We start from the raw sequence: 24,355 nt of genomic DNA, 5'->3' as shown, positions 1-24,355 counted from the left end.
ATAAAAAAGCATCAACATTAAGTTTTTCCAGAGCCAATCTACCCTCTATATCTTCCATGACCCAGGACAGATGCTTATATTCTCACTTGATACCTATTTTTACTATTCTTTGGTACTCCCCAAAAGACCAAACAGAGGAGGAGTTGAGTCCTTTTTATGTAGAATGTCCAAATGAAAGCATCAGACTTCAATAATGGTCTTTATATGAAATCTGCCTTCTTAAACATTCAAAGCCTTAATTATCAAATGTATTGTTTCAATCAATAAACATTATCTACAGTGTGCCAAGGAGAGGTGAAAAGTTAATAGATTATGATTAGATAGGAGGTTTAGAATTCTTGAATATAGAAGTGATATATTTGTGGATAATTATAAAAGGCTGAACTCTGAGTAGGTGCACTGGAATCAGACAACCAAGCACTTGAGGCTAATTACCCATTGGACAATACTCTATTAGCATATGCTTGGAAAACGGCCCTTTCCACTATTCTGTGCTGGCTTAATCTTTTTGGTATATACAGATAATTGTAGGAGGGATTAGGGGGTGGAGTAAGACAAACCAGAGTCACTTTTGCGGTGGATGAGAAGGGAGGTTGTGGAGAGCTTGTGTCCATTCCCTTCACTTCTGCCCCTAAAGACCAACGACTTTTGCTTATCCTGACTCTGGCTGATTCTAAGGCATCCAGGGTGCTAACTCGGTCTTCACGGATAATGGTAAGATCAAAAGTATGACTATTTCATGTGTGTCAGGTGAGATGGAACAGTAGTGCCAGAGACCGTGTCCTTGGAATCAAAGAGCTGCCTGCCCTGGGAACCAGAAAGCCCGGGAAGTCTCACACTGACACTGAAGCTATAACCTTGCCATAAATAAAACTATTCCTCCCCAAATTCCTGAGACAAGATAGTGTGAGTCCCAGGAAATTGCCCCCATCAGCCAGGTGCAAGATAATTTCCAGGCTCCAGGATGTCTGCTTCATTTGGGACTTGACACCTTCACCTTTTCAACCCCCCACTCAGAAATGTATATAACTGGACTCTTTTCACTCATTAAACTGAGACTTTGTTTCACCCCAACTGGTCTCCCTCCTCATTTCTAACCCCATTACTTTTCAGGCATAGCCTTACAGACAAATGCCAGCCTCGGGGCCCACACTCTGATGACCTGCAGGACGGGTCAATTGGCGCCCAGACGTGGGGCACCGAGGCTGAACATTTGCCCGGCAGATTAAGAAGAGAGAAGAAGAATTTCGTCCGGCCGGACCCCTACCAGTCAGCTCTACCGCAAAGAGCCACGCTCCACTGAGAGCAGCGCAGACTAGTCAGCTCTACCGCAAAGAGCCACGCTCCACAGAGAGCAGAAACCGCAGTCCGCTCCACAGAAGAGTACGCGACTGAAAAGTGAGTACATAATCTGCCGCATTCATGGGAACTAGAAAGAGGAGTAAAAATTCCCCTTCGGGGATCTTTGAGATCCCCCCCCCCTGTCAAGTCTATCTACCCCTCCCCTCCCCCCCCCCCCCCCCCCGCTTCCCAAAGTAGGGACTCCCCCCACAGAGAGCAATCTCGCATGCCCCGTCTTCCCCGCCCCCCAACCTAAACTCCCTGTAAAAACTCAGAATGCCCTTAGTGCCTCAGACGTTGGTGAATTAGAAAGTGAGGCTGCAGGGTATATTCCACCTCCTTACAGCTTGCCCTTTCTTACTGCCCCGATAATTAATTACCCAAAACGGTGAGATCCTTGAAGAATATTATGTGTTATATGTTTGTTTAATGTTGTAACTGTGTAGTCTGTGTGATGTGTGTTCTATGTTCTGTGTGATTTGTCTGTTTTATTGGTTGGAAAAATTTTTAAGAACATCGTTGCAACTATGCTTACTAAAACGGAGCTCCATGTCTGTCTGTGTGTGTCTGTGTTAAAAAATTAGCAAACTTGTAAGAGATAAGGATTCAGCCTCTGTGTGCAGGCTTAGCAAATATCAAGAAGCTTGAAAAATCTTTCTCTCTCTCTCCCTCTCTCTGTCTCTGGCTGACTGCAGCAGCCTGTGAGACAGAGGGAGAAAAGTGAGAGAATAGATTGATAGGGATTTGGAATTTCGGAAAGTTAAAATACAGCCCCTAACCTGTTTTTGCTGATTTAAAAGCTTTGTCAAGTTTAAGAACTATGATTAAGAAATTTGGGAATTGGTTGTTTGAAAATTTGCTTGTGATTTTAAAACTTTTAACCTGTTGTATTAACTTTGTAAGTACATGAGATTTTAGCTATTTTAAACGGACAGAAAAGGTTTTTCTCCCTTGAAACAAAGCTTACTAGAGTAAAGAGCAATAAAATTCAAGGTCAGCCTGGCCTGGGCAATAAAAAGCTCTGGAGATAAGATACTAATAGCTGTTAATGTGGTAAAATGTGCTAATGTGGTAAAAAAAAAAAAAAAAAAAAAAAAAACTTTAAAAAACAGCTGTATTAGTTTGATTCAGTTTGTTACCTTCTGAAATATATTGAGTTATTTGTTAACATAAGTTATACTTTAAAACCAGCTCTGCTGGACATGTGTGGGTTTGGATTATTCACTATAGTATGAATCTTACAGGTTTTTGAAGGGAAAAGGAAAGAGGAATGCAGGTGATTTAGGAAAGACTGATTAGTAGGGGCAATTAGAGGTTTGCATGATTTAAGGAAGGTGAAAATCTTTTGAGAGTAGGTAAAGAGATGGGGGAGGGAGCCACCCACTCCCACTGCCTTCTGCTACTTTACCAAAGGAGCATCTGATAGGAAAGTTCTTTAAGGAGATTGTTCAAGTATGTAGTCAGGGGGAAAGAAAAAGTTGGAAATGGATAGATTTGGGAAGAAACCTGATATTGGGAAACTGATGGGTTAAATCTTGAAAAGAATCCCCATTAGGTAATTTGAATGGGAACCTGAGGGAAGTTTTTTTTTTCCCAGGGGGCAGGAGTGGGGGAAGGGTGGCCATGTGGAATCCTCTCCTCCCCTCACCCCCCTGAGTATGTTCCTGCCGCTTTTTTTCTTATCTGATTACGGCCAGTTCAGCAAACTGATTTTTAAGGACATACTTTTAGGTTAAATTGATTGAATATTTGTTTCTTGATACATATTTTCTTGGTTGAGGAATATGGTCATAAATATGATCCATACTTTGGTCCGAGCATTTCTAAAAGTTTAATTGCTATGTTAAAAAAAACCTTCTTGAATTCTTTTATGTGGAATTGGGTGTTTTGTATAAGTTTAAATTGATTGTATTGGGTCATCCTGAGGTTATTTAAAGGACCTCTGAACATAATAGTTTTTTCTTTGTCCTTTTGAAAATGTTTTTGTTATGGACAATATGCTATTTGGGATTATTTTTCTATGTATTGGGTATTTTAAAAGCAAAATGATTTGTATGTATAATGTTCACTCATGTAACATCTACCCAGATATGATAATTGTTCTAAGTTGTGAACTTACTGAGACGAAATTTCTTTCTGTTATTATTACAAGGTTATGATAAATAATTGTTTAAGAGTTATCAGAAATTTGATTACTGACATCTGTTATTGGAGGTAAAAGTTTTTGGCTTAGAGTTAATTAGTTAATGCTGTTTGGGAGTTTTAAAGCTCCACCCTCTGCCAATTACTGGGACAATTGATAAGCAGTTAAAATTCGATTATGTTCTTGCATTTTTTTTCTTCTGTAACTGATCTCTCTGATCAGAGCAATGGTCAATAGAAACTGTTAATGCAATTCAATTATGTCATGCTTTGCTAATTTCAGTCTGGTCATATGTAATCATGTATCCTAAATGCTTGGGCAACTGAGTATTTCCCCTGGTCATCTGTCTGTTACTGGATATTGGTGTTTTGTTTCTTTAAGGTTTCTACATGATACGGGGACAATTAACAGGGGTCTGTGAGACCTCACTGATGTTACAACTTGGGACTGCACCCGTTTGCTTGGCCTGTAAAGCAAACTCATTTCTTCACATAGGGAACAATTCACTTTGGCCTCCTCATGTTCTGCAGCAACCTGATGAACTGAGTCTTTCTATCTGAGACTGATCTAATCTTTATTTGCTAGATTTGTGTTTTTGCTCTAGATTTTGGTCAAATTACAGATATTGGCCTGCTTCTGGAACCTGGATCAGCTTTGATCAGCTTTGATTGTCACCACAGCATACACCCACTCTGCAAGGAATGAGAGCCTCCTATCACTTCACAGCCTGAAGCAGCAGTTTGTACATGAGACCATGGACTGGATGCTGCATCGAGCATACTTTGGACTGATATAAGAGACTTTGGGAATGGTTGATGACTGACTGTTAAACCTTGCCTGGATCATCTATTACTGAGTGCTTAAGATTTGGGATGGGATTTGTTAAAACTGTGTAATTATTGCTGTTATGTTTGAGGGATTTTTAGGAAATGCTACTGTACTAGTCTGTTATGTATAGGGATTTTGATTCACTCTTGGGATTTATATGGGGAATGGTCATTCGATAATTCCTTTCCATGAGAAAAAAAAAAAAAAAGGGGGAAGGAAGAGATAGAACATTGGAGAACCTGGTATATATTTTTTCAAAATACCTGAAAGAATGGGAACGCCCAGCTTCTATTCACTTTGCCTTAAGCACTTTTGCCCCACCCCCTATCTCACTAGTTCAGATTGAATTTGGATGCTTTAGTCTTAGAATCCCTTATTTTGTTAAAACCTCAACATCAATGAGCCCATCGGAGGCTCACTGAGATTTAATGACCAATTGCTAAAAGAGCCTTGGTACCAACGGGTCAGGTCTAGGCTATTGCCCCACCTTTCAGCAGGCAGTGGTCTAGCCAATGACGGGATTAGTGTGACCCCAGGTGGTGGATGCTTTGAGGTTGACTTATTATTTTTTAATTTTGGAGCCATGGCAGTAAGACCACGCAAGTGCCATGACGGGCAACCTCGAGAGGTCAGGCCACCCACTTAAGACAGGGTTCGGCATGGCGTACCCCCGAGTTGGTATGGCTGACCCCGATGACCTAAGACAGCATTTGGTGGCATGCATCCTCCTTTCCAATGATTGGTGATACTAAGACATTGTAACATTGGTTGTGTGTCAACACTCGCTCCCCACAACCGGAAGCCGGTCACATAGCCTAAGACAGGCCTCCCACCCGTGCATAAATAAAAAATAAAGGGGGATATGCCAGAGACCGTGTCCTTGGAATCAAAGAGCTGCCTGCCCTGGGAACCAGAAAGCCCGGGAAGTCTCACACTGATACTGAAGCTATAACCTTGCCATAAATAAAACTATTCCTCCCCAAATTCCTGAGACAAGATAGTGTGAGTCCCAGGAAATTGCCCCCATCAGCCAGGTGCAAGATAATTTCCAGGCTCCAGGATGTCTGCTACACATTTGCTGTGACACCCCTCATTCTTTCAACCCCCCACTCAGAAATGTATATAACTGGACTCTTTTCACTCATTAAACTGAGACTTTGTTTCACCCCAACTGGTCTCCCTCCTCATTTCTAACCCCATTACTTTTCAGGCATAGCCTTACAGACAAATGCCAGCCTCGGGGCCCACACTCTGATGACCTGCAGGACGGGTCACAGTAGATCATGGGAAATAAATAGATTGAGAAACTGAGTTGTTATGGTGCTTGATAGAGTGTCTATGTTGAAGTCCCTTGGTATAAGAAAGGAGTTGGGGAAAAGAAAAAATTTGTGTCATGTATCAAAGAAAAAAAAGAAGAGTGACCTTGGGGTTTACAGACAATAACTACCAAAATTTTGTTTGAAAAGTGGATATGAGAGATGATTCAAACAAGTTCCACTTATGCAATGACAAAGAGAGCCATTTACACCCAGAGAGAGAACTATGAGGACAGTGTGGAACACAACATAGCATTCTTACTCTCTTTGTTGTTATTTGCTTGCATTTTGTTTTCTTTTTCAGTTTTTCTTTTTCTTCCTTCTTGATCTGATTTTTCTTGTGCAACAAGGTAACTATAAATATGTATACATATATCAGATCTAACATGTATTTCAACATATTTAACATGTATTGGACTACCTGCTAACTAGGGGAAGGGGTGGGGGGAAGGAAGAGAAAACTTGGAACAAAAGGTTATGCAAGGGTCAGTGTTGGAAAAATTATCCATGCATATGCTTTGTTAATAAAAAGATTTAATTAAAAAAAAAGTGGATATGAATAGCATGAATCTCAAAGGAAATTGAGGGATGAATATAGGAAGAGAATCTGAAAAGTAGCTAATGGGAACCAAGGAGTAAAGATGCAGCTAGTATTGGAAAAGGTGTCCACAGAGAGTGTATGATTGGAGGTGAAAGGCAATCAGATTTCATTAAGCAAATAAATGGAAAGAATAGGAAAGGAAAAGACTGATGATAAAGGGCAATTTGTTACATATGTAACAGGCATTCCAGAGAGCACAGGGTAGGCTAGGTGGTATTTGGTTATAACTTTGGGATGGGAGGGTTGTTGTAGACAAGAATGAGAAATCAGGTGAGGTTTTGAATGACATTTTCTTACCTCAATGCAACAAAATTATTTTGGTAAATGGATGCTTGGTTTAGGTCTCCTTTTTTTGCAGGGAGGATTTCCTCAGTCAGGAAAGAAAAACCTCTCTCTTCCCCTTCTTCCCATGCTATAAAGTCTGTCCTGCCTAAATAGAAAATCTATTCTTTCTGTCTTACTTTTCCTCTTTCTTGGTTTAAGCATAGATGTGTCTTTGTTCTGTTAACCTCAACTTTTCTCTTCCCTGACTCACAGATATCAAAGATCCAGGTAAGATCTATTTCTATGGTGGCCAGTGCTATCATCACCATTCCTTGTCCTTGGGCCAGTGTTTTTGCTTTCCCTCAGTCTCGGCATGATTGTAGAAAGAGAAGATTTTTGAAGTAGTTGGACCTTAGAGGTCATTCTTTGTCTTCTCCTATCTCCACTTGATCCCTCTCCTAATTTAGCTAATTTAGGAAGGCATGAGTAAATAGTTTTTAAATTCAATTTTATTTTCAGTTTTGAGTTCCTCTTCCTTCTCCTTCCTCTTCAAGAAGACAAGAGAGAAAAAGAGAGAGAGACAGAGACATAGAGAGAAACAGAGACACAGACAGGGACAGAGAATGACAGATACAGACAGGAAAGGAGGGGAAAGAAAAGGGAAAGAGGGGGAGGAGAAGGGGGAAGGGAGAGAGAGATCATGATTGTATTTTGGTTGCATTCTGAATCCCTGAGTCCCTCAGCATTCTATCAGGAGATGGATAGCATGTTCCATAATGAATCCTTTGGAATTGTGGTTGGTCATTTATATTGATCAATTACTAAATCTTCCAGAGTTTGATTATCTTTACAATGTTGATGTTGCTGTATAAATTATTCTTCTGGTACACTTTATTTTGCATCAGTTCATATAAGTCCTTCTAGGTTTTTCTGAAATCATGCCCTTGGATAGTTTCTTGGATATTTTACTCTGAAAACAGCCTATGTATACCCTTTGACCATTTATCAGTTGGAGAATGGCTCCTATTCTTGCTTTTATCAGAGAAACTTGCTGCAGATTGCTCCTCCTCCCTTGCCAGTTTCCTGCTTTTTTTCTAATTTTAGTTATATTGATATTGTGGTGCAAAAACTTTTTAATTTTATGTAATAAAAATTGTTTATTTTATTTCCTAAGAAATCTTCCTCCTCTCCCCGTCATGAATTTTTTATCTGTTTATAGATCTGACAAAGATCTATAGCCCACTAATTTGCTTATGATGTCACTTTTCGTATCTAAATCATGTACCCATTTTGAGCTCATCTTGGTATACAGTGTGAAATGGCACTCTATGCCTATTTACTGCCAGAATATGTCCCTGTTTTCCCAAGTTTTTGTCAAACAGTAAGTTCATGCCCCAATAGCTGGAATCTTTGGGTTTAATATTTTTAAAATATTTTTTAAAATATCTTTAAAAATACGTGTGTACCTAATCTGTCCCGACGTCAACTTCTGTGTTTCATGCCCAGTATCAAAGAGTTTTATAGTATATTTTGAGATCTGCTACAAGGAGTCCTTCCTGCCCACTTTTAAAAAATTAATTTCATTGATATTCTTGACCTTTCTCCCTACAGATGAATTCTTTTTCCTAGCTCTATAAGAAATTATTTGGGAGTTTGATTGGTATGGCAATCAAGAAATTGTTATTTTTATTAAATTTGTTTGTGAAAAAAAATTTAAAACTGTGTCCATATAATTCTTGTGTATCTTGGTGGGTAAGACAGTCAAATATTTTATACTTTGCAGTTATTTCCATCTCTTCCCACTCAGTTTTGTTGATAATATCTTGCAATTTTACTGTACTTAAATGTTTTGATTAGTTTTTTAGTTGACTTTCTACGGTTCTCTGAGGGAAACATCATAAAACCTGCAAAAAAGTGGGTTTTGTTTCTTCTTTACCTAAATTTATTCCATTAACTTCTTTTTCTTATTACTAGACATATTACTAGACACACTAAACAGCATATATCAAGTACAATTTTGAACGGTAATAGTGATGATGAATATTCTTATTTCACCACTGATTTTACTGATAAGGCCTCTAGATCATTCCCACTACAAATGTCTACTCTTAGCTTTACTTACTTAAATTTTTTTCAAGAAAATTTTCATTTATTCCTAAGTATTTTAATGTTTTACTTAAAAAGAATGGATATTACATTTTGTCAAAAAACCTTTTCAGCATCTCTTGAAATAATAAATTAAACATTTAATTTGTACTTTTGATGATTTTGCCATTGATATATACATCAATAATGTTAATAGTATTCCTAAAAATAAACTAGTCCTGGCTTCCTGGCATAAATTCAGTTTAATTAAAGTGTATAGGTTTTGTGATATATTACTGTATTCTCTCTGCTAGCTTTTTATTTAAATTTTTGCATCAAAATTTTATTAGGGAAATTAGCTTATAGTTCTTTCTCCCCTCCATTTTAATCTCCCTGGTTTAGGTATCAAACCATATTTGTGTGAATTTATTAGAACCCTTTCTTTATCAATTTTTTTCAGTTTATACAGTATTGGAATTGAGTATTCTTTAAATATTTGGCAGTGTTGATTTATGACTTGATCAATTTCTTTTTCTAAGACAGTTGAGAAATTTCTATTTAAAAAATATTCATGCATTTAATTTATAGTCAGTTTCAATGGCATATAGTTTGGCAACATGGCTCTAATCTCTTTATTGCGAATTCACTTTATTCATTTTGAATATTGCAGATTTTTCTTTTTTAAAAAATTGGTCAATGGTTTGCCTTTTAAAAAACACCATTTGGTACATATAGTGCTTTATTATTTACCTCTATTGATTCTCACAACAACTCTTTTGAGAGGTAGGATTTAGGTGTATTGGACTGAGCACGGTTGAGTTTAGACTACTGCTGGACTCGGACCATTCTGTGGGTTCCGAGTGACTCATATTTGGTCTTGATCTCCTTCCTTTGTCCACGGTAGGATTATGTGTTGGGCTATGGGCTAAAACTGTTTTTGGACTCAGAACCACCCAGCTAAATTCCTGTCACTTGTTCCATTTTCAACATTCAGATAAGGTGGATTCGGGCTGTCTCCCCAAGACCATAATTCTCTCCCCAGAATCTAATCAGGAACTAGATAATGACTGATAAAAAATACCAGATATCAACCATTTCTCCATTCATTGCTTGTTCAGGAAATCTTTTGGATCTCTTCCTAACCCATGGTCTTTTGCCCCTGGTGCTCTTTCTCTATCTGAACACTATCAGTGAGCCCCCCCACTCTGATGCTGGCAGATCTATTTGTCCTCTTAAGCTACACTGGACTGCAGAAATGATTCGTTTTTGCCTGGCAAACTTTGTTGTGATAATTGGTTGTATTTTCTCTTTGGCTTAAAAAGGTAGTGATTGGTCGTTTTGTAAATGATTTGAGAATTTTGTTAAAAGTACTTTGTTTAAAACTTTTTTACTTTTACACTGAATAGGATTTGTCACTTATGTCATAAGAAAGGAAAATACTTTAAAGGAAGAAATGCATGTCCAAAAACTATTGTGATTAGTGAGATCTTAGGATCCTGCTGTTTCAGCAGGTCAATGAAAGCAACATCTGCGATCTGAAGGCTAGTGAATAATAATTTGTTTCTGAGAATAAACTAGGAAGGATATCTTGAAAGCTAAGATGGATTTTTAATTAAGAATTTGAACTTTCTTGTGTCATCCTAGTGGGAAATTTTATATCCATTTGAACATGTTTTTTACTAGAGACAATTTTTTCATAAAATCTGTTCTATACAATACAAATAGATTATTATAATTAGAATAATAATTTGGAGAGTATAATCAAGGAAAAAAAATCAACTGAGACTTGTTGGAAATTGCTATTTAAGACCTTATGAGACCATTAATTGATTATGCTAGGTATGTTCATCAAGCTGTTATTCACAATGCAAACCTATGAGATTTTACTCTTTTACATGTTAAGAGCTTGTCATGGGGAAAGGCTGGAAGAACAACTATTGGCATCAGCTGAGGTAGGCTTCTTCTGATCAGTTTGCCCAACATACTTCTGGAATGGAAACTCACATCTAGCTCACTCATGGCCATCTATATGACTTGTCTGGAATTGCCATCAAAATAAACTACACTTTCCCTTATGTTCCTGTAATCATATTGGATAACAATTGAAAAACATTAAGTTTTTATAAGCTAATTTAAGGAGCACATCTAGCTTTGTGTATATATATATATAATATGATATACTAGCTACATATTGATGGTTAAGTTAAAGATCTTAAATTAAATTTTCCAGTGCTCTGGGGAAAATTAGCTGTCTTGTTCATGTGAATGAAAGGAATAAATACCTTGTAGGAAATGTAATATTTGTTAAGGAGTCTGTTTATTTGGAAAGAGTTAAAAGTTAAATAGTTTTATAGTATGTGCATTGCTTTAAATTTTAAACTGGGATTACTTTGTTATTCAATATAACAATATATCCATAGAAGTATTTTTTTGTTAACTTTAGATAAATTTGCTAACTTTAGATGAATTTGTTTTTTGTACTGGAATACATGTTATATATAATAATAATCTGATATCTGTTTGTTTAGACAGGCGGCATAGGTGATGGATTTTGGTGGTAGGCAAAATTGAATTCCCTGGTTTAATAAAAGATTCCATAAGGTTTGAGCTAATTTTCACTAGCTTACCTGTTGACAAAAGAAAATTATTTTCAAATCAATTTTGTAGCAAACTTCTACCCGTGACGTGAGTTGGAGAAGAACAGACCAGACCCACAGGACTGCATCAGACGATCTAGAGGAAGGAAGATATGTACTTTTTCCTTTGCATCTTTTACCTGTAAGGTATACTTATCAAAAGGGCCTGCCCTCTTTTATTTTGTCAAAATTATTACAGGGGATTACCGCCTTTGATTTTCCATGTTGCAATCCATTTTCCCTTTCATATTGTCTTCCCTCCTAAGTCCCAAGAAATCCTTGATCAAGTCTTTGTCTTTGATCTAAAGGAGAGGGCCAGATGATCATTCTTTTTAATACTCTGTTGGTCTTGTTAATAAAATGGCTGTCTCCCTTCTACTCCCCCTAAAAGAAATGACTCATCTTTCCTTCTGTTTTCTGATTGGAATCAGTCTGTTTTCTAAGTTGTTATGATGTTTGTGTGTTGAGCCAATTAGGCTTCCTCTCACTCTACCATCCTGATTCCACCCCATAATTTCTAATTTGATCAAAATGGAAAGGAGGCATGGTATATTGAAAAGAATGCCAGACTTAGAAGCAAGATGCCTGGACTTAAATCACAGCTCTACTACTTACTTTTTGATCTTGAGGAAGCTATATCCCATCTCTTTGGCACATAGGTGCACAGTGGATAAAGCACTAGGTCTGGATTCAGAAAGACTTGATTCAAATCCATCCTTAACTTAGAGTCCTTATTTGTAAAATGGAGATAAAAAATAGCCCCTTTTGTCATAGAACAAATAAGATAACATTTGTAAAGTACTTAACACAGTGCCTACCACATAGTGGACAATAAAGACTTGTTCCTTTCCTCTTTGTCCACATCTATAAGATGGGGGTGGGGATGGTGATCTGGCCAATATTATTTTTAAGATCTCTTCTAAAATATGACATAATGTACATTAATTTAGCAAGTAAAACAAGATATTCATCCTTTTCCTCTTTTCCACATGTGGTGTTTTTTGATATCATATTCAGTTACCACGTTTATATTTGGAATATATTTTAACTCTTAAGAAAAGCAACACCATACACTGAACCATTGTATTGTATGGCTTTTTATTCAGTTAAAACACATACAGATTTCATTATCAACACATATGTGTATATATGTACATATACACACATTTATAAACATATTTAACAAAGCACAACAAAGAGTGCTTTTCTAGAATATTTATTTCATTCTGTGGAATACAAAGTTAAAAACCATAATGCACTGAATTTCTATATCATCTTTCTGGTCTTCAAACTTCTCAGCAATATGTATGTATATGTAAATTATATACATGCACAAGAACCAGAACGTGGGGAAAATATTACATAGTCAAAAAGCTTGGCAATGAGATGCCATGTAGGAAAAGCTCTAGCTATGAATAAGTACAAAATTAGTTAAAATACTCTTTAGTCCATTATGGCTTTGCATAATTATTGGAGGAAGAAAATTTAAGATATTTCTTGATAAAGGCACTTTGAGAGCAGTAATAAAATACTTCTTTGAACTTAATTTAGTCCTAGTATTCTTATCCCTTTTTTTACATTTCTGCCTAGAGTGGTACAATGTCCTAAAGGCAGCTATAATGAAGAAAAATAGTTAACATTTTAATACAAATATGAAAAAAATATGAAAACATGAAAAAAATACATACACCTCTTGAAATAGCTTTTGGTCCACATCAAACAAAAAACAGTACTGGGACTGTAGTGTTTCATTTAATATTGAACAAACAATAAAACCCAACCCCTTCACAAAAATGATGTGTTCTAGTTCCAGTGTAAGATTTGTCCCAAACTATAGACTTCCCCCCAACCCATTCCCAAAAAAATATAACTTTAAGCCCCATCAAATCTTCAAAGTCTGTTTTAACTGAAAAGCTGCCATCATATAATTTACTAGGAGTGCTATTTTGATGTAGTGGCAGGGAACACCCAGAATGCAGTTAAATTTATAGTTCAGTATCTCGGTATCTGGCTGATTGTCCATAATATCCACGCTTGGAATGTTCTGACAGCTGCTGGCGGTATTCTTCTTCTTCAATGTCACTGTTGTAACTTCCCCTAGAATCCTGGTATGTTCTGGAAGGTAGTTTCTGAGGTTCAGGGGGTCTAGAGCTAACAAATTAAGTACTATCAGTTATACAACACAAGCATTTTGTTTCCCTTTAAATCAAGGCTTATTAACCATTTGAGGGACTATTGTTGTTGCTAGTATCATGGACTCTTGAGGAATCTCATGAAACCTGTGGATTATTTCTTAGAATGATATTTATTGCATCTATTCATAATGAAAAGAGGTGCTAGGGCAGCTAGATGGCTCAGTGGATAGAGCATCAGCCCTGAAGTCAGGAGGACTTGAGTTCAAATTTGGCCTCAGACATTTAACATTTCCTAGCTAAGTGACCCTGGGCAAGTCACTTAAACCAAATGCCTCAAAAAAGGAAGGTGAAAAGAGGTGCTAAATTTCAGGTACAAATTAATGACTAAAGGTGTCATCCCTCCCCTTCCTCTCCCGCCCCCCCCCCCCCAATTCATGGAATCCTTGGTAGTTTGTAGATTTTAATTTAAAAATCCCCGCTTAAAACAATGGTAGCAGTATAACAAAAAAGAGTTAAATCATAAAAGGAATGCCATTTTAAATTCATTTCTTGAAAGGGTAAGCAGAGTTAATTTTTTTCTGAATAATTAGGGATTATTTCTAATCCCATCTAAGGTTAATATGAGAAAATAGGTAAATTCACAGCCCTTTGGGCAAGATGATATCTAAAACACTGATTCATTCAAGTTTTGCTTTCATCTTGGTGAATTAGGGTTGTGACTTGATACTCTATGACAAGTTTTTCTGCTATGGGGTGTGCAGATCTGATTCACAGGATGGATGAACTGCCAGCTTTAATTACCCATGTCAATGCTCTCATTCATTGAGACTGATGATTCAAATGGGTATGCTACACATTTTCTCCTCTATTAGTAAAGAAGTACTTTATAAACACTAGTCCACTAAGTTTTATAACTTCCTTGAGAAGGAAGTTATTTTAGCAAATGAGTTCTAATTTTTCAGGTGACAGAATAGAGATCTCAAAAGGCTTACACAGAAACCACAGAAGAAAATCCTGTAAAAATATACTCTGATTTAGGAATTTCTTTGTTCTTGTGCTATTCATTTCATTGCCATTCAAATATGATTTCTCTCAAAGAACTCACTTAACATTTCAATTGGCCCAATGGGAAATAAATAAATAAGTGAATTTTCAGTATAGTCACAGAAATATTTGACATCTCCCTTGTCCTCCAGTATTTTTATTTTAGTTAGTCAGGAATCAATTGGCTAACTTGGATTTCTCTGGTATTCAGAGAGCAGTAGAAAGAAGAGACTTTCTGAGCCCTAAATCTTTATGGCAGACAACATAGCTTCAGGAAATGACAAACATAAAATTTGTAAACCGTGGCTCCTAACAATACTACAGTAAGTCACTTAAGATTTAACAATTTAAGAGCAAATCTTCTGCCTTACCTTGTGACCTGGGATGAGCTGGGGTCTGGCTTTGGTGCTTTGATGGGGACAGCATAGATATCAGGATGCTTCTGAGCAATTTCAAGCTGTGACGAAAGATGGAGGAATTAGAAAATTGACCAATGGACCTGAAGAGAGCCCATGCTTTCCTTCCTTCTTGCTTCCATTACCCAGAGTGACTATACTAGTGGAGTGTTTGAAATTGTTATTTGATGAGAAAGAGTTCTACTATTAATTTATAGGAAAGGAACAAAAATGGATGAGGTTATCCCATACTTGTCTCTGGATATAAACCATCCCACATTTAACCTCCCTTGGGTTCAGTTTCCATATTTAAAATGTGGGTGTTAAGCTAATGAAATTCTGTAGTTCCTTGTAGTTCTAGATCTACATTCCTATAATGAGTGGCTTATATCCAGTGACAAGTGAAATGTCACTGTGAATGAAATGTCAAATGCGAAAGATATCCGCAAGCATTGACGCTTATCTGTGACTGATTGATAATGATAGGCATATCCACACTAAGCCAGTGGTTCTCAAAATATGGTCTAGAGAATCCTGGGGATCTCTGAAACCCTTTTAGAAGGTCTACAAATTCAAAAATAGTTTTTATTTCCAATATGGTAAATGTCTATAAATATAATCCAGATAAACAAAAATGCTTTGGAGAGATCCTCAAAATTTTTAATAGGACAAAGATACTGAAAACAAAAGTTTAAGAACCACTGCACTAAGCAAAAGAAGCCTCCAAGACTTATTATTTAGCAGTAAGAAAGTATTATTTTCAGCAACAAAACTTTTTGAAACAGTTCAAACTTCAAACACTCAATATGTAAATTTAACTTTAGAGAAAATAATGTTTTACCTCATCTCTAATACTAAAATGAAACCAATATGCCAATATACACAATTTATTCAAGTAATCATAGGATTCCACATAATCAATAAAATAATCCAAGTCAGTTTTATTTTTCAAATATATCTTACCCTTGCATTCTGTGCTTCTTGAAGTTCTTGCATTCTCTGTATCCTTGCTTTGTGATCCATCTTCTCGAATATTTTAACTTTGCCCAGAACTGACTTTGGAGTATTGTCTGTTTCTTCCCCATTTCCTTCATCCTCCTCTTTTTCTTGGGATGGGAAAATAGATGGCTTCAATATAGAACGTCCAAAGGCAGGTTTTAGAGGAACAGGTGGAGCATATGTTTTAATGGCTGCTCCGGGAATTTCATTATTGGCAGTAACAGAGTTGTTGGTCTTGTATTCATGGGATTTGTATATGTCAAAGGATTCTTCTTTGTTTTGGAGTTTGGCCTACAGATAGCAAAAATAGATATAGCTTGAGTTTTCATCATAGGAACGTGGATCTAGAACTACAAGGAACCACAGAATTTCATTAGCCTAACACCCACATTTTAAATATGGAAACTGAACTCAAGGGAGACATAAGTGATTTGGCCAATGCCATAAAAATAATAAGAGCGAAGAGATAAAAATTTAAATCCGGATAGGATCAATAACTAACCTGGAAGGGACCCTAAAAGACCAAGTAATCCAACAGTTTTATTTTACAGAGAAGGAAACAGAGGCTTACAGACATTATGTGATTTGCCAAAGGTACATATCTAATAAATGGAAAACAGGATTTGAATTTAGCATCAGTGATCATTCCAACAGAACATGCTGCCCTCTGGGTGATCTATATCTAAAATGAGTGGGTTATATAATCATATTCTTGGTATCTGTTTTTGCAGACACTCTGATCTTAGTATTCTAAGTATTCTAAAATAGGAAGGTAAATGGATCCTGGTCAGCATATCCTTTTCTTTCCTAGAAGGATAATCTCATGAACATTTCAAGGAAAACCAAGTTAGACTAGGTGTCCAAGTCTAGATGCAAACTGTAAAACTAATCCTAAAACTGACAGTAGGATATTGGGGCAATCAGACTTCTTGTTTGAGTCCATTTGATTTCAGAATAGTTAATAGGTTTTAATTAACAGCATATTGTAGAAGTCATTAATGTTCTTGATCAAAGCAAAAATTTTTTCACTTCTTCCCTCTATTCTAAAAGTACAAAAGTACTAAATTAAAGAGAAAATTTTTATTAGAATAAAAATAAGTTGTTTATGAAATAGTTTCAATTTGTGGTTAGAGAGATGTCAGATGCAAGCCATTCTCCAATTGATAAATGGTTAAAGAATATGAACAGACAGTTCTCAGACGAAGAAATTAAAACTATTTATAGCCATATAAAAAGATGCTCCAAGTCATTATTAATCAGAGAACTGCAAATTAAGACAACTCTGAGATACAACTACACACCTGTCAGATTGACTAGAATGACAGGGAAAGATAATGCGGAATGTTGGAGGGGATGTGGGAAAACAGGGACACTAATACACTGTTGGTGGAATTGTGAATACATCCAAACATTCTGGAGAGCAATTTGGAACTATGCTCAAAAAGTTATCAAACTGTGCATACCCTTTGATCTAGCAGTGTTTCTACTGGGATTATATCCCAAAGAGATACTAAAGAAGGGAAAGGGATCATTGGAGAATGGCTGAATAAATTGTGGTATATGGAATATTATTGTTTGGTAAGAAATGAGCAACAGAATGACTTCAGAAAAGCCTGGAGAGACTTGCACAAACTGATGCTGAGTGAAACGAGCAGGGCCAGGAGATCATTATATATTTCAACAACAATACTATATGATGACCAATTCTGATGGACCTGGACATCTTCAGCAATGAGATGAACCAAACCAGTTCCAATGGAGCAATAATGAACTGGACCAGCTATGCCCAGTGAAAGAACTCTGGGAGATGACTGAGAACCATTACACTGAATTCCCAATCCCTATATTTTTGCCTGCCAGCATTTTGGATTTCCTTCACAGGCTAATTATACAATATTTCAGAGTCCAATTCTTTTTGTACAGCAAAATAACAATTTGATCATGTATATTTATTGTGTATCCCATTTATACTTTAATATATTTAACATCTACTGGTCATCCTGCCATCTAGGGAAGGGGGTAGGGGGAAGGAGGGGAAAAATTGGAACAAAAGATTTGGCAACTATCAACGCTGTAAAATTACCCATACATATAACTTATATACATATATACTTATATACATATAACATATAACAGAAAAAAGCAGGCTATTAAAAAAAAAAAGAGAGAGAGAGATGTCAGATGATATAAGTGTGTATTGCCTTGTATTTATTCTGTGCTCCTCTATACTTCGTAAGTTAGTTTAGGTATAGACTCTTACAGTCACAAAAATTTTTCTGTGAATAGCCAAATACTAAAATGTGGACAGAGAGCTGTCATTTGATAGAAAGAAAAATAGAGATATTTTGATATCTTTAATTCCAAGTTTCTAATATTTCTAACAATTGTGTGAAAGATTAAAAACCCTAATAATTAAAGGCCCAACATTTCCTTTCTTTAGAGTACTATTTTTATATTTTTCATTTCCTAATGTTGAGCTTCTGGTAAGCTAAAATAAAAATAAAACCTAATATTTACATAGTGTTTTAAAGCTTACATGTTACATAAAAATACATATACAGAAAGTGATTTAATATATTATAACTATAATAAAGGCTAAAAGTGGTCCAGTAAATAAGAGTCCTGGCCCTAGGGACGTGAATTGAAATCTGACCTAAGACATTTACTACCTGCCACTTTGGGAAAGTTACTTAATCCTATTTGCTTATTTACTCACCTGCAAAATGAACCATGGAAGGAAATAAGGCAAACTAGTAACTGTGTTAAGAAAACCCTACAAAGGTCACAAAGAGTTGGACATGACTGAAAAAACAGTATTTAATAAAATAATCTCACTTGAGACTTGCAATAATATTCTAATTTCTACAAGGTATTTTAATTCTATTTTTCAGCTAAAAAAGTTGAATTCCCAATTCAAAGTCTAGAGCTTAATCCAATATGTTAAACTCACTTTTAATCTTAGGGGAAAAAAAGCAGATTTTTATTCTTATTACAGAACATGTGGCTGAGATAAGAGCGCCATACTGGAAAAAAAAAAAGTTTCCCATCAACATACCTTTGGTGGCTCAGGCTTGAATGCTGGAGGTGGGCTATTATCCCTAAGTTGGTCTCTACTAGCAGCCCTCCTAATCTGACCTCTTGGCTCTGGGCTAGGTTTCCTTATGTTCTACAAGAGATAAAGGTTTACACATCAATGCCAAGGCTTAAGTGATAGCTTTTCTTCCTTCTTGGGATGTTGTCTATTTTGTCTTAAGCTTACTTAAAGTACAAGCTTGAATCTAGTAGGCTTAAAATTTTTTGAATCAAAAATTTAAGTAAAAATTTGATTATTTTAACTTTTTATTTGTTCTAACCCAGTGAATTCTTGAATGGAGCAAAATCACTCCACTTTCTAATTTATATTCTCTTAGAAAATTGCCTGTGGCACCAAGAAGTTAAATGATTGGCCCACAGCTACCAGATAAGTCTTGACTGTGACAAGATTTTGAACCTGGGCATTAAATCTTCCTGAATTTAGGGTTAACACTTCTCTCTCTATCTTCTGTTCCACAGAATGTCTATTACTGTTACAACCTAATGTAAGTTAGGTTTCTGAAGTTTATCTAATAAATAATACAATAAAACTCATATAAAAACTAAAGATTTTTTTTCTCTAAAACTCCTCTTTGTAGTTTTATGTAGCTGTTTTTAGGATGGCTTTTTTCACTCAATTTTATTTTCCCTTTTCATTTAATAAATAGCAAATTTACATGTTTCATTCATTAAAATCAACAATAGAACAAAAGCAACCGTAGTCATACATACAAACATAACATCTTTTGCATAGGTCAATGTATGTGCAAAGCATATGCATAGTATATATACATACATTAATCATAATTTAAAAATCAAAATAGGGGAAGCTGATTGGAGAGATGGAACCAAATAACAAACATGAAATTCATTCTAAAGCAAGGAACATTAAACTATTGAGAATCCACAGCACTGCAAATGGCTACCTAGATTACCAATGGATGTCTTTTACTATTTAGTTTACTAATAAATGATTACCAAAACTCTTATTGTTGAAGTAAATAAACAAAGTGAGTAAAGAAGAAAGATGAACAAGAGAAAATCATCACTTCATTTATTTTACAGGATTTTTTTTTCCTGCCCACTGACCAAATTGCTGGTGGGTTTATCTCTTACCTCTTCATGTTGCACTGGTTCAGATGAACGGGTAATTGAAGAAACTTGAGGCTCCTCTGCTGGTTCATCAAGTTCATTATCAGTATATGCCCCTCCCTCTCCATCTGTATCTTCAAAGTCGCTGATCAAGCGGCTGTCACAGCTCAGATAGTCAGCACCCATAGCCGTTAAGTAGGACATTCGGTCATCCATATCATCATCCATCCCTTCCAACTTAGGATGTAGAAAAAGAAAAGATTTTATGGAGTTAGTAAAGTTTGTCAATAATACTGAAAGTTAATGATGAAAATTCATGTAAATATGATAAAATAGACCTGTCTTTTAAAACTGACTTTTTCTTGATGGGGTAAGACATCATACCTACCTTTTAAATTTTAATACTGCATTTTAATAATTCTCCTTTTGGATTTAAATATTGACTACAATCTTCAATTCTATTCTTAGGCATAAACTAATTTCCTTCAGCTGATCTGCGCATCCAATCTGCACATCATCTAGAGAAGTCTTTTGAAGTGACTAATTGCTCAAAAATTTCAACACCTCTTATCTACTAAATCAAGCCTAAATTTCAAGGCATTCATGACCCTGTATAATCTAGTTCCAAAATACCCTTCTTGAAATTCTCCAACTAGAGTTGTTAATCATTTTGTATAAATGAATAGTCATCAGATTATGTGATTTTATTCATGTTTGCTTTACCTAGAATCTCTTTGTACAACACATTCACCTATCAAAATGTAGTCAACTCATTCTTTATAGCCTAGCTCAAATTTTTCTTTTTACTCCATTTTAGTACCAAGTTTGTGTAACATTTGTATGAAACTTATTTATTACATATTGCCTTGTAAAGTAGCTATTACTCTGTAAGCTTTATATCTCCCTCTTATTAAATTTGAGTTTCTCAAAGGCTGAAATCACATTATGCACAACTTTGAATCTCACATACAAGCTAACTAGTAGAAGCAAACTAAATGCTAACTAATGGATGACTCATTTACATTTGTTGCCTGAATAATGACATCCAGAAAATTAATATAGTTATAGAGCTTTAATGTCAATCACAAGACCTAAAAATAACAAAGACTTTCAACTACATTAAATTAACAACAATGTATCTCAAGTACAAGATAATTGCACCAGAGAAATCCAGGACTAGAAGTCATACAATCTCACTCTCCAGTTAACAATGGGAGTTGAGGGAGAAACTTTCAGCAAATGGGACAACTCCCTTTTAAACAAAATTATTTTATTTTTCCCCAATTATATATAAAGATAATTTTTAACATTCACTTTCAAAAATTTCTGAGTTCCAATTTTTCTCCCTCCCCTCCTAGTTTATTTGATATAAGTTATATATGTGCAATCACAGAAAACATATGTCTATATTAGTCATGTTGTAACAAAGAACAAAAGGAAAAAAAATTACAAAAAACAGTGGAAAAATAGTATATTTCAATCTGCACACAGACAACAATCTCATGGTTCTTTTCACTTCATAACTTCATGTTTGCCTTGTTCATGTAAGTCTTGCCAAGTTTTTCTGAAGTATGTCTGCCCCTCCTTTCTTTTTAAAAGTCCCACTGAAATTCAAGTCTCCAGTCTTTTTCCTCCTTTCACCATTATCCCTTCAGCTTTCAGGCTTTTTTGGGGGACAGTTCTTTCAGTAGCTTTCCTTTAGCTTGTCTGCTACCTTCTCTAAATCTACGTCTTATGAAAACTGACTTGGGTCTACATACATATACATATACATATATATAATATATATTTGGTTAGAGTTATTGATAAGACTCTTTTAAAAGAAAATTATTACTTTCACAAAAACAAAATATTTCTGTTTGTGCGTGTGTTTGATTTGTTTTTGTTTTTATTTATTTCTCTCTCACCAGAAGCTAAACTAGTTTAAAATACTTTTATCATAAGAGATTTTATAACTAGCCTCATTTATCTTCTCCAAATAAGGCTATTATTTAACTTCTTAAATAATTAATTCCATTGCTTTTTAAACTTCTAGTCATATCACATTTTAAAAGTTATTTTCATCAGCGGTTTTTTCATTTCCAAGTTATTCTTGTCTCACAAAAACTTTACTCTGACTTGGATATAAGGGAATTTTAACATGACTTTGTATCTTAAAAATAAAAAAGAAGTGTGTATAGGATTTCTATACATTTTAGGTGACTGTCTTTTCCAAAGTCCGCTACATTTCTTACTTGTTGAAAAGGGATTTGTTAAATTCAGAACTGTGCTAACCAGATGTTTAATTCAATTTTTTGGAAATAGGTTTATAACATTACTACTTTAAGATACTGAAAATGAAAAAATTGGATAGTTATATGACATCTTTTTTACATACCTTTCCTTCTGATACCCAAACTGCTTCTCCTTGCTGCTGTTGAATTAAATCTTTTAAGCTGCCAAACCAGCTGTCATTAGCTGAATTGAGACTGACTGTACCTATTGAAAATAAAACATTTTCGTTCAAGACCATATTTCCCAACAAAAGATAGTTTACTTAAAATGTTGTTATTCCATCAGTTCTGTCATATACATAATAACAAAAACTAGCATTTGACATATGCAAAAATTTTATATGTTATCTCATTTGATCCTCATAACAGTCCTTTGTGATAGGGGCTATTATTACCCTCCTTTCTCAGAAAACAAGAGTAAGGTAGAAAGTGATTCTGATTTCCCCTGATTTATACTACAAGTAACTGTTTAAAGCAGGAATCTGGGCTATGTCCAGTGCTTTATTTTAAGTCACCTAGGTGTGGCTATATAAAAAATGTTAGTGATTGTTTTAATATCAGACACAGAATAAAATGAAAACTTAATAATTTAGCTGTTAAAATAATAAGAATCATAGATTTAAAAGAAACTCTGGGTCATCAAATTCAGTCCTCTCAATTTGCATATGCTGTAACTTTGACCTAAGTGATAAAATTTGTGAAGTAGAGATTCAAACCCAGGTTCTCTTATTCCAAAGCCTTTTTTATTTTTTGGTCACGAAATTTTATTTGTGGATCTCCTATTGACATTTCTATTTCAGAAAAGTTTTTTTGAAAACATTATCATTAATAACAAATGTAATTAAGTGTTTTCAAAATCACAAAATATTAGGTATGTTATAGATAAGGTATCTTAAAAGGATTTATATCATAATGCTTACTTGTCTATATAAAACAATGACATGTTTTATTAATATCCCTATTCAATTTAACAGAATATAGGGGAACTCCCTTTAGAAAAACCTCAACAAGTTTCTAACTTCTAGCCTTCACAGCTTTGTCTGAGGCCCAAAGACATTCAGTAATTTGCCCATGCTGACTAAGTGTTAGAGCTAAATTGTGACCTCAGGGCTTTCTGATGCCAACTCTCTCACTATCCACTATCCATGCTGCCTCTTCTACTTAACCTTTATATAGCATTTTAAGATTTTTGTAAGATTTTATAATCATTATTATATCATTTCATGACGGACCAAGTATTGTACTATGAAGTTCGAATTTTGGATTCTGCTGCTGAGATTTCTTAGGTGTGTGAACCAAGGGTACATCTCTGAGCCTTGGTTTTTCAACTATAGCACCCAAGATATTAACAGAATCTCCTTCACAGAAGTGTTGTGAGGACCAAAATGAGAAAATAAAAAGAAGTCAGATTTAATGTACCAAGCATGACCTTAAAATACTTGTCAATTCCTTTGCCTGTGCCTGGATTACCCATAGCTAGGCTGCTTTAACAACTTTAAGCCAAAGGATTTATGGGCTATTGCCACCCACTCTGAGTTGGTGGGTATTCAGAGAACATAAACAAGTACTCCTGATTAAAGTATAATCTGCAAAATGTAATTTAGAAGAGGGGCAGCTAAGTGGTCAAGTGAATAGACCTGGAGTCAGGAGGACCTGAGTTCAAATGCAACCTCACATATTTGATGTTTACTAGCTATGTGACTGGGCAAGTAGCTTAACCCTAACTGCCTTGTGAAGAGCCTCTAGTTTAAAAAAAAAAAAATTGAAAAATCCTTTCTAAATTAAAAAAATGTTTTGATCATCTGTTGGGTTTTAGAATATCCATGACCCTGCCCCCCTCAAGTAAATTTGTCCTACACTAAATTTGTACTATACTAATGGTATTATTAGATTTATCACATTTCTAAATTTATGCAAATACTTTTAGTATTTATGAAAATTTAAAAGGATAATATTTACTAAAAACTATTTTTCAAAATGTGACAACAAATAAACATTCACAGGACAGAAAAAAGCAAACAGGAAAAAATGAAAGACATGTGTTTAGGAATATGGCAATCTTGTTTATTTCTGAATGGTGATAACCCAAAATGTTTTTAATCACTCTTAGAACAGTGGTATCTGTAGGGCT

At 35.3% G+C, this 24,355-nt stretch overlaps 1 protein-coding gene and 1 long non-coding RNA gene across 4 annotated transcripts in view; one reads left to right on the top strand and one right to left on the bottom strand.

The window, feature by feature from the left end:
• The first annotated feature begins 700 nt into the window (after positions 1-700).
• On the top strand, positions 701-5,483 carry LOC127538232 (uncharacterized). The gene is made up of 2 exons (XR_007947698.1): positions 701-938; positions 5,347-5,483. It is a non-coding gene; the product is annotated as an uncharacterized LOC127538232 (long non-coding RNA).
• A 6,812-nt stretch (positions 5,484-12,295) lies between these two features.
• Positions 12,296-24,355, bottom strand: part of TJP2 (tight junction protein 2) — a 162,130-nt gene continuing 150,070 nt past the window's right edge. Inside the window, exons 19-24 of one of the 3 annotated variants that reach the window (XM_051961807.1) lie at positions 22,329-22,429; positions 19,976-20,188; positions 18,843-18,953; positions 15,752-16,078; positions 14,765-14,850; positions 12,296-13,365 (exon numbers count right to left, since the gene is read on the bottom strand). In XM_051961807.1, coding sequence (XP_051817767.1) covers positions 13,200-13,365; positions 14,765-14,850; positions 15,752-16,078; positions 18,843-18,953; positions 19,976-20,188; positions 22,329-22,429 — 1,004 coding nt within the window. In that variant the 3' untranslated portion in view covers positions 12,296-13,199. The remainder of the gene's footprint in view (positions 13,366-14,764; positions 14,851-15,751; positions 16,079-18,842; positions 18,954-19,975; positions 20,189-22,328; positions 22,430-24,355) is intronic. The other 2 variants (XM_051961809.1, XM_051961817.1) reach the window with 2 other exon arrangements.

The sequence above is a fragment of the Antechinus flavipes genome, chromosome 1 (assembly GCF_016432865.1).
Source record: "Antechinus flavipes isolate AdamAnt ecotype Samford, QLD, Australia chromosome 1, AdamAnt_v2, whole genome shotgun sequence".
Lineage (NCBI taxonomy): Eukaryota > Metazoa > Chordata > Mammalia > Dasyuromorphia > Dasyuridae > Antechinus > Antechinus flavipes.
The sequence above is the reverse complement of the archived record's forward strand: the minus strand, read 5'-3'. Positions and strand labels throughout refer to the sequence as shown.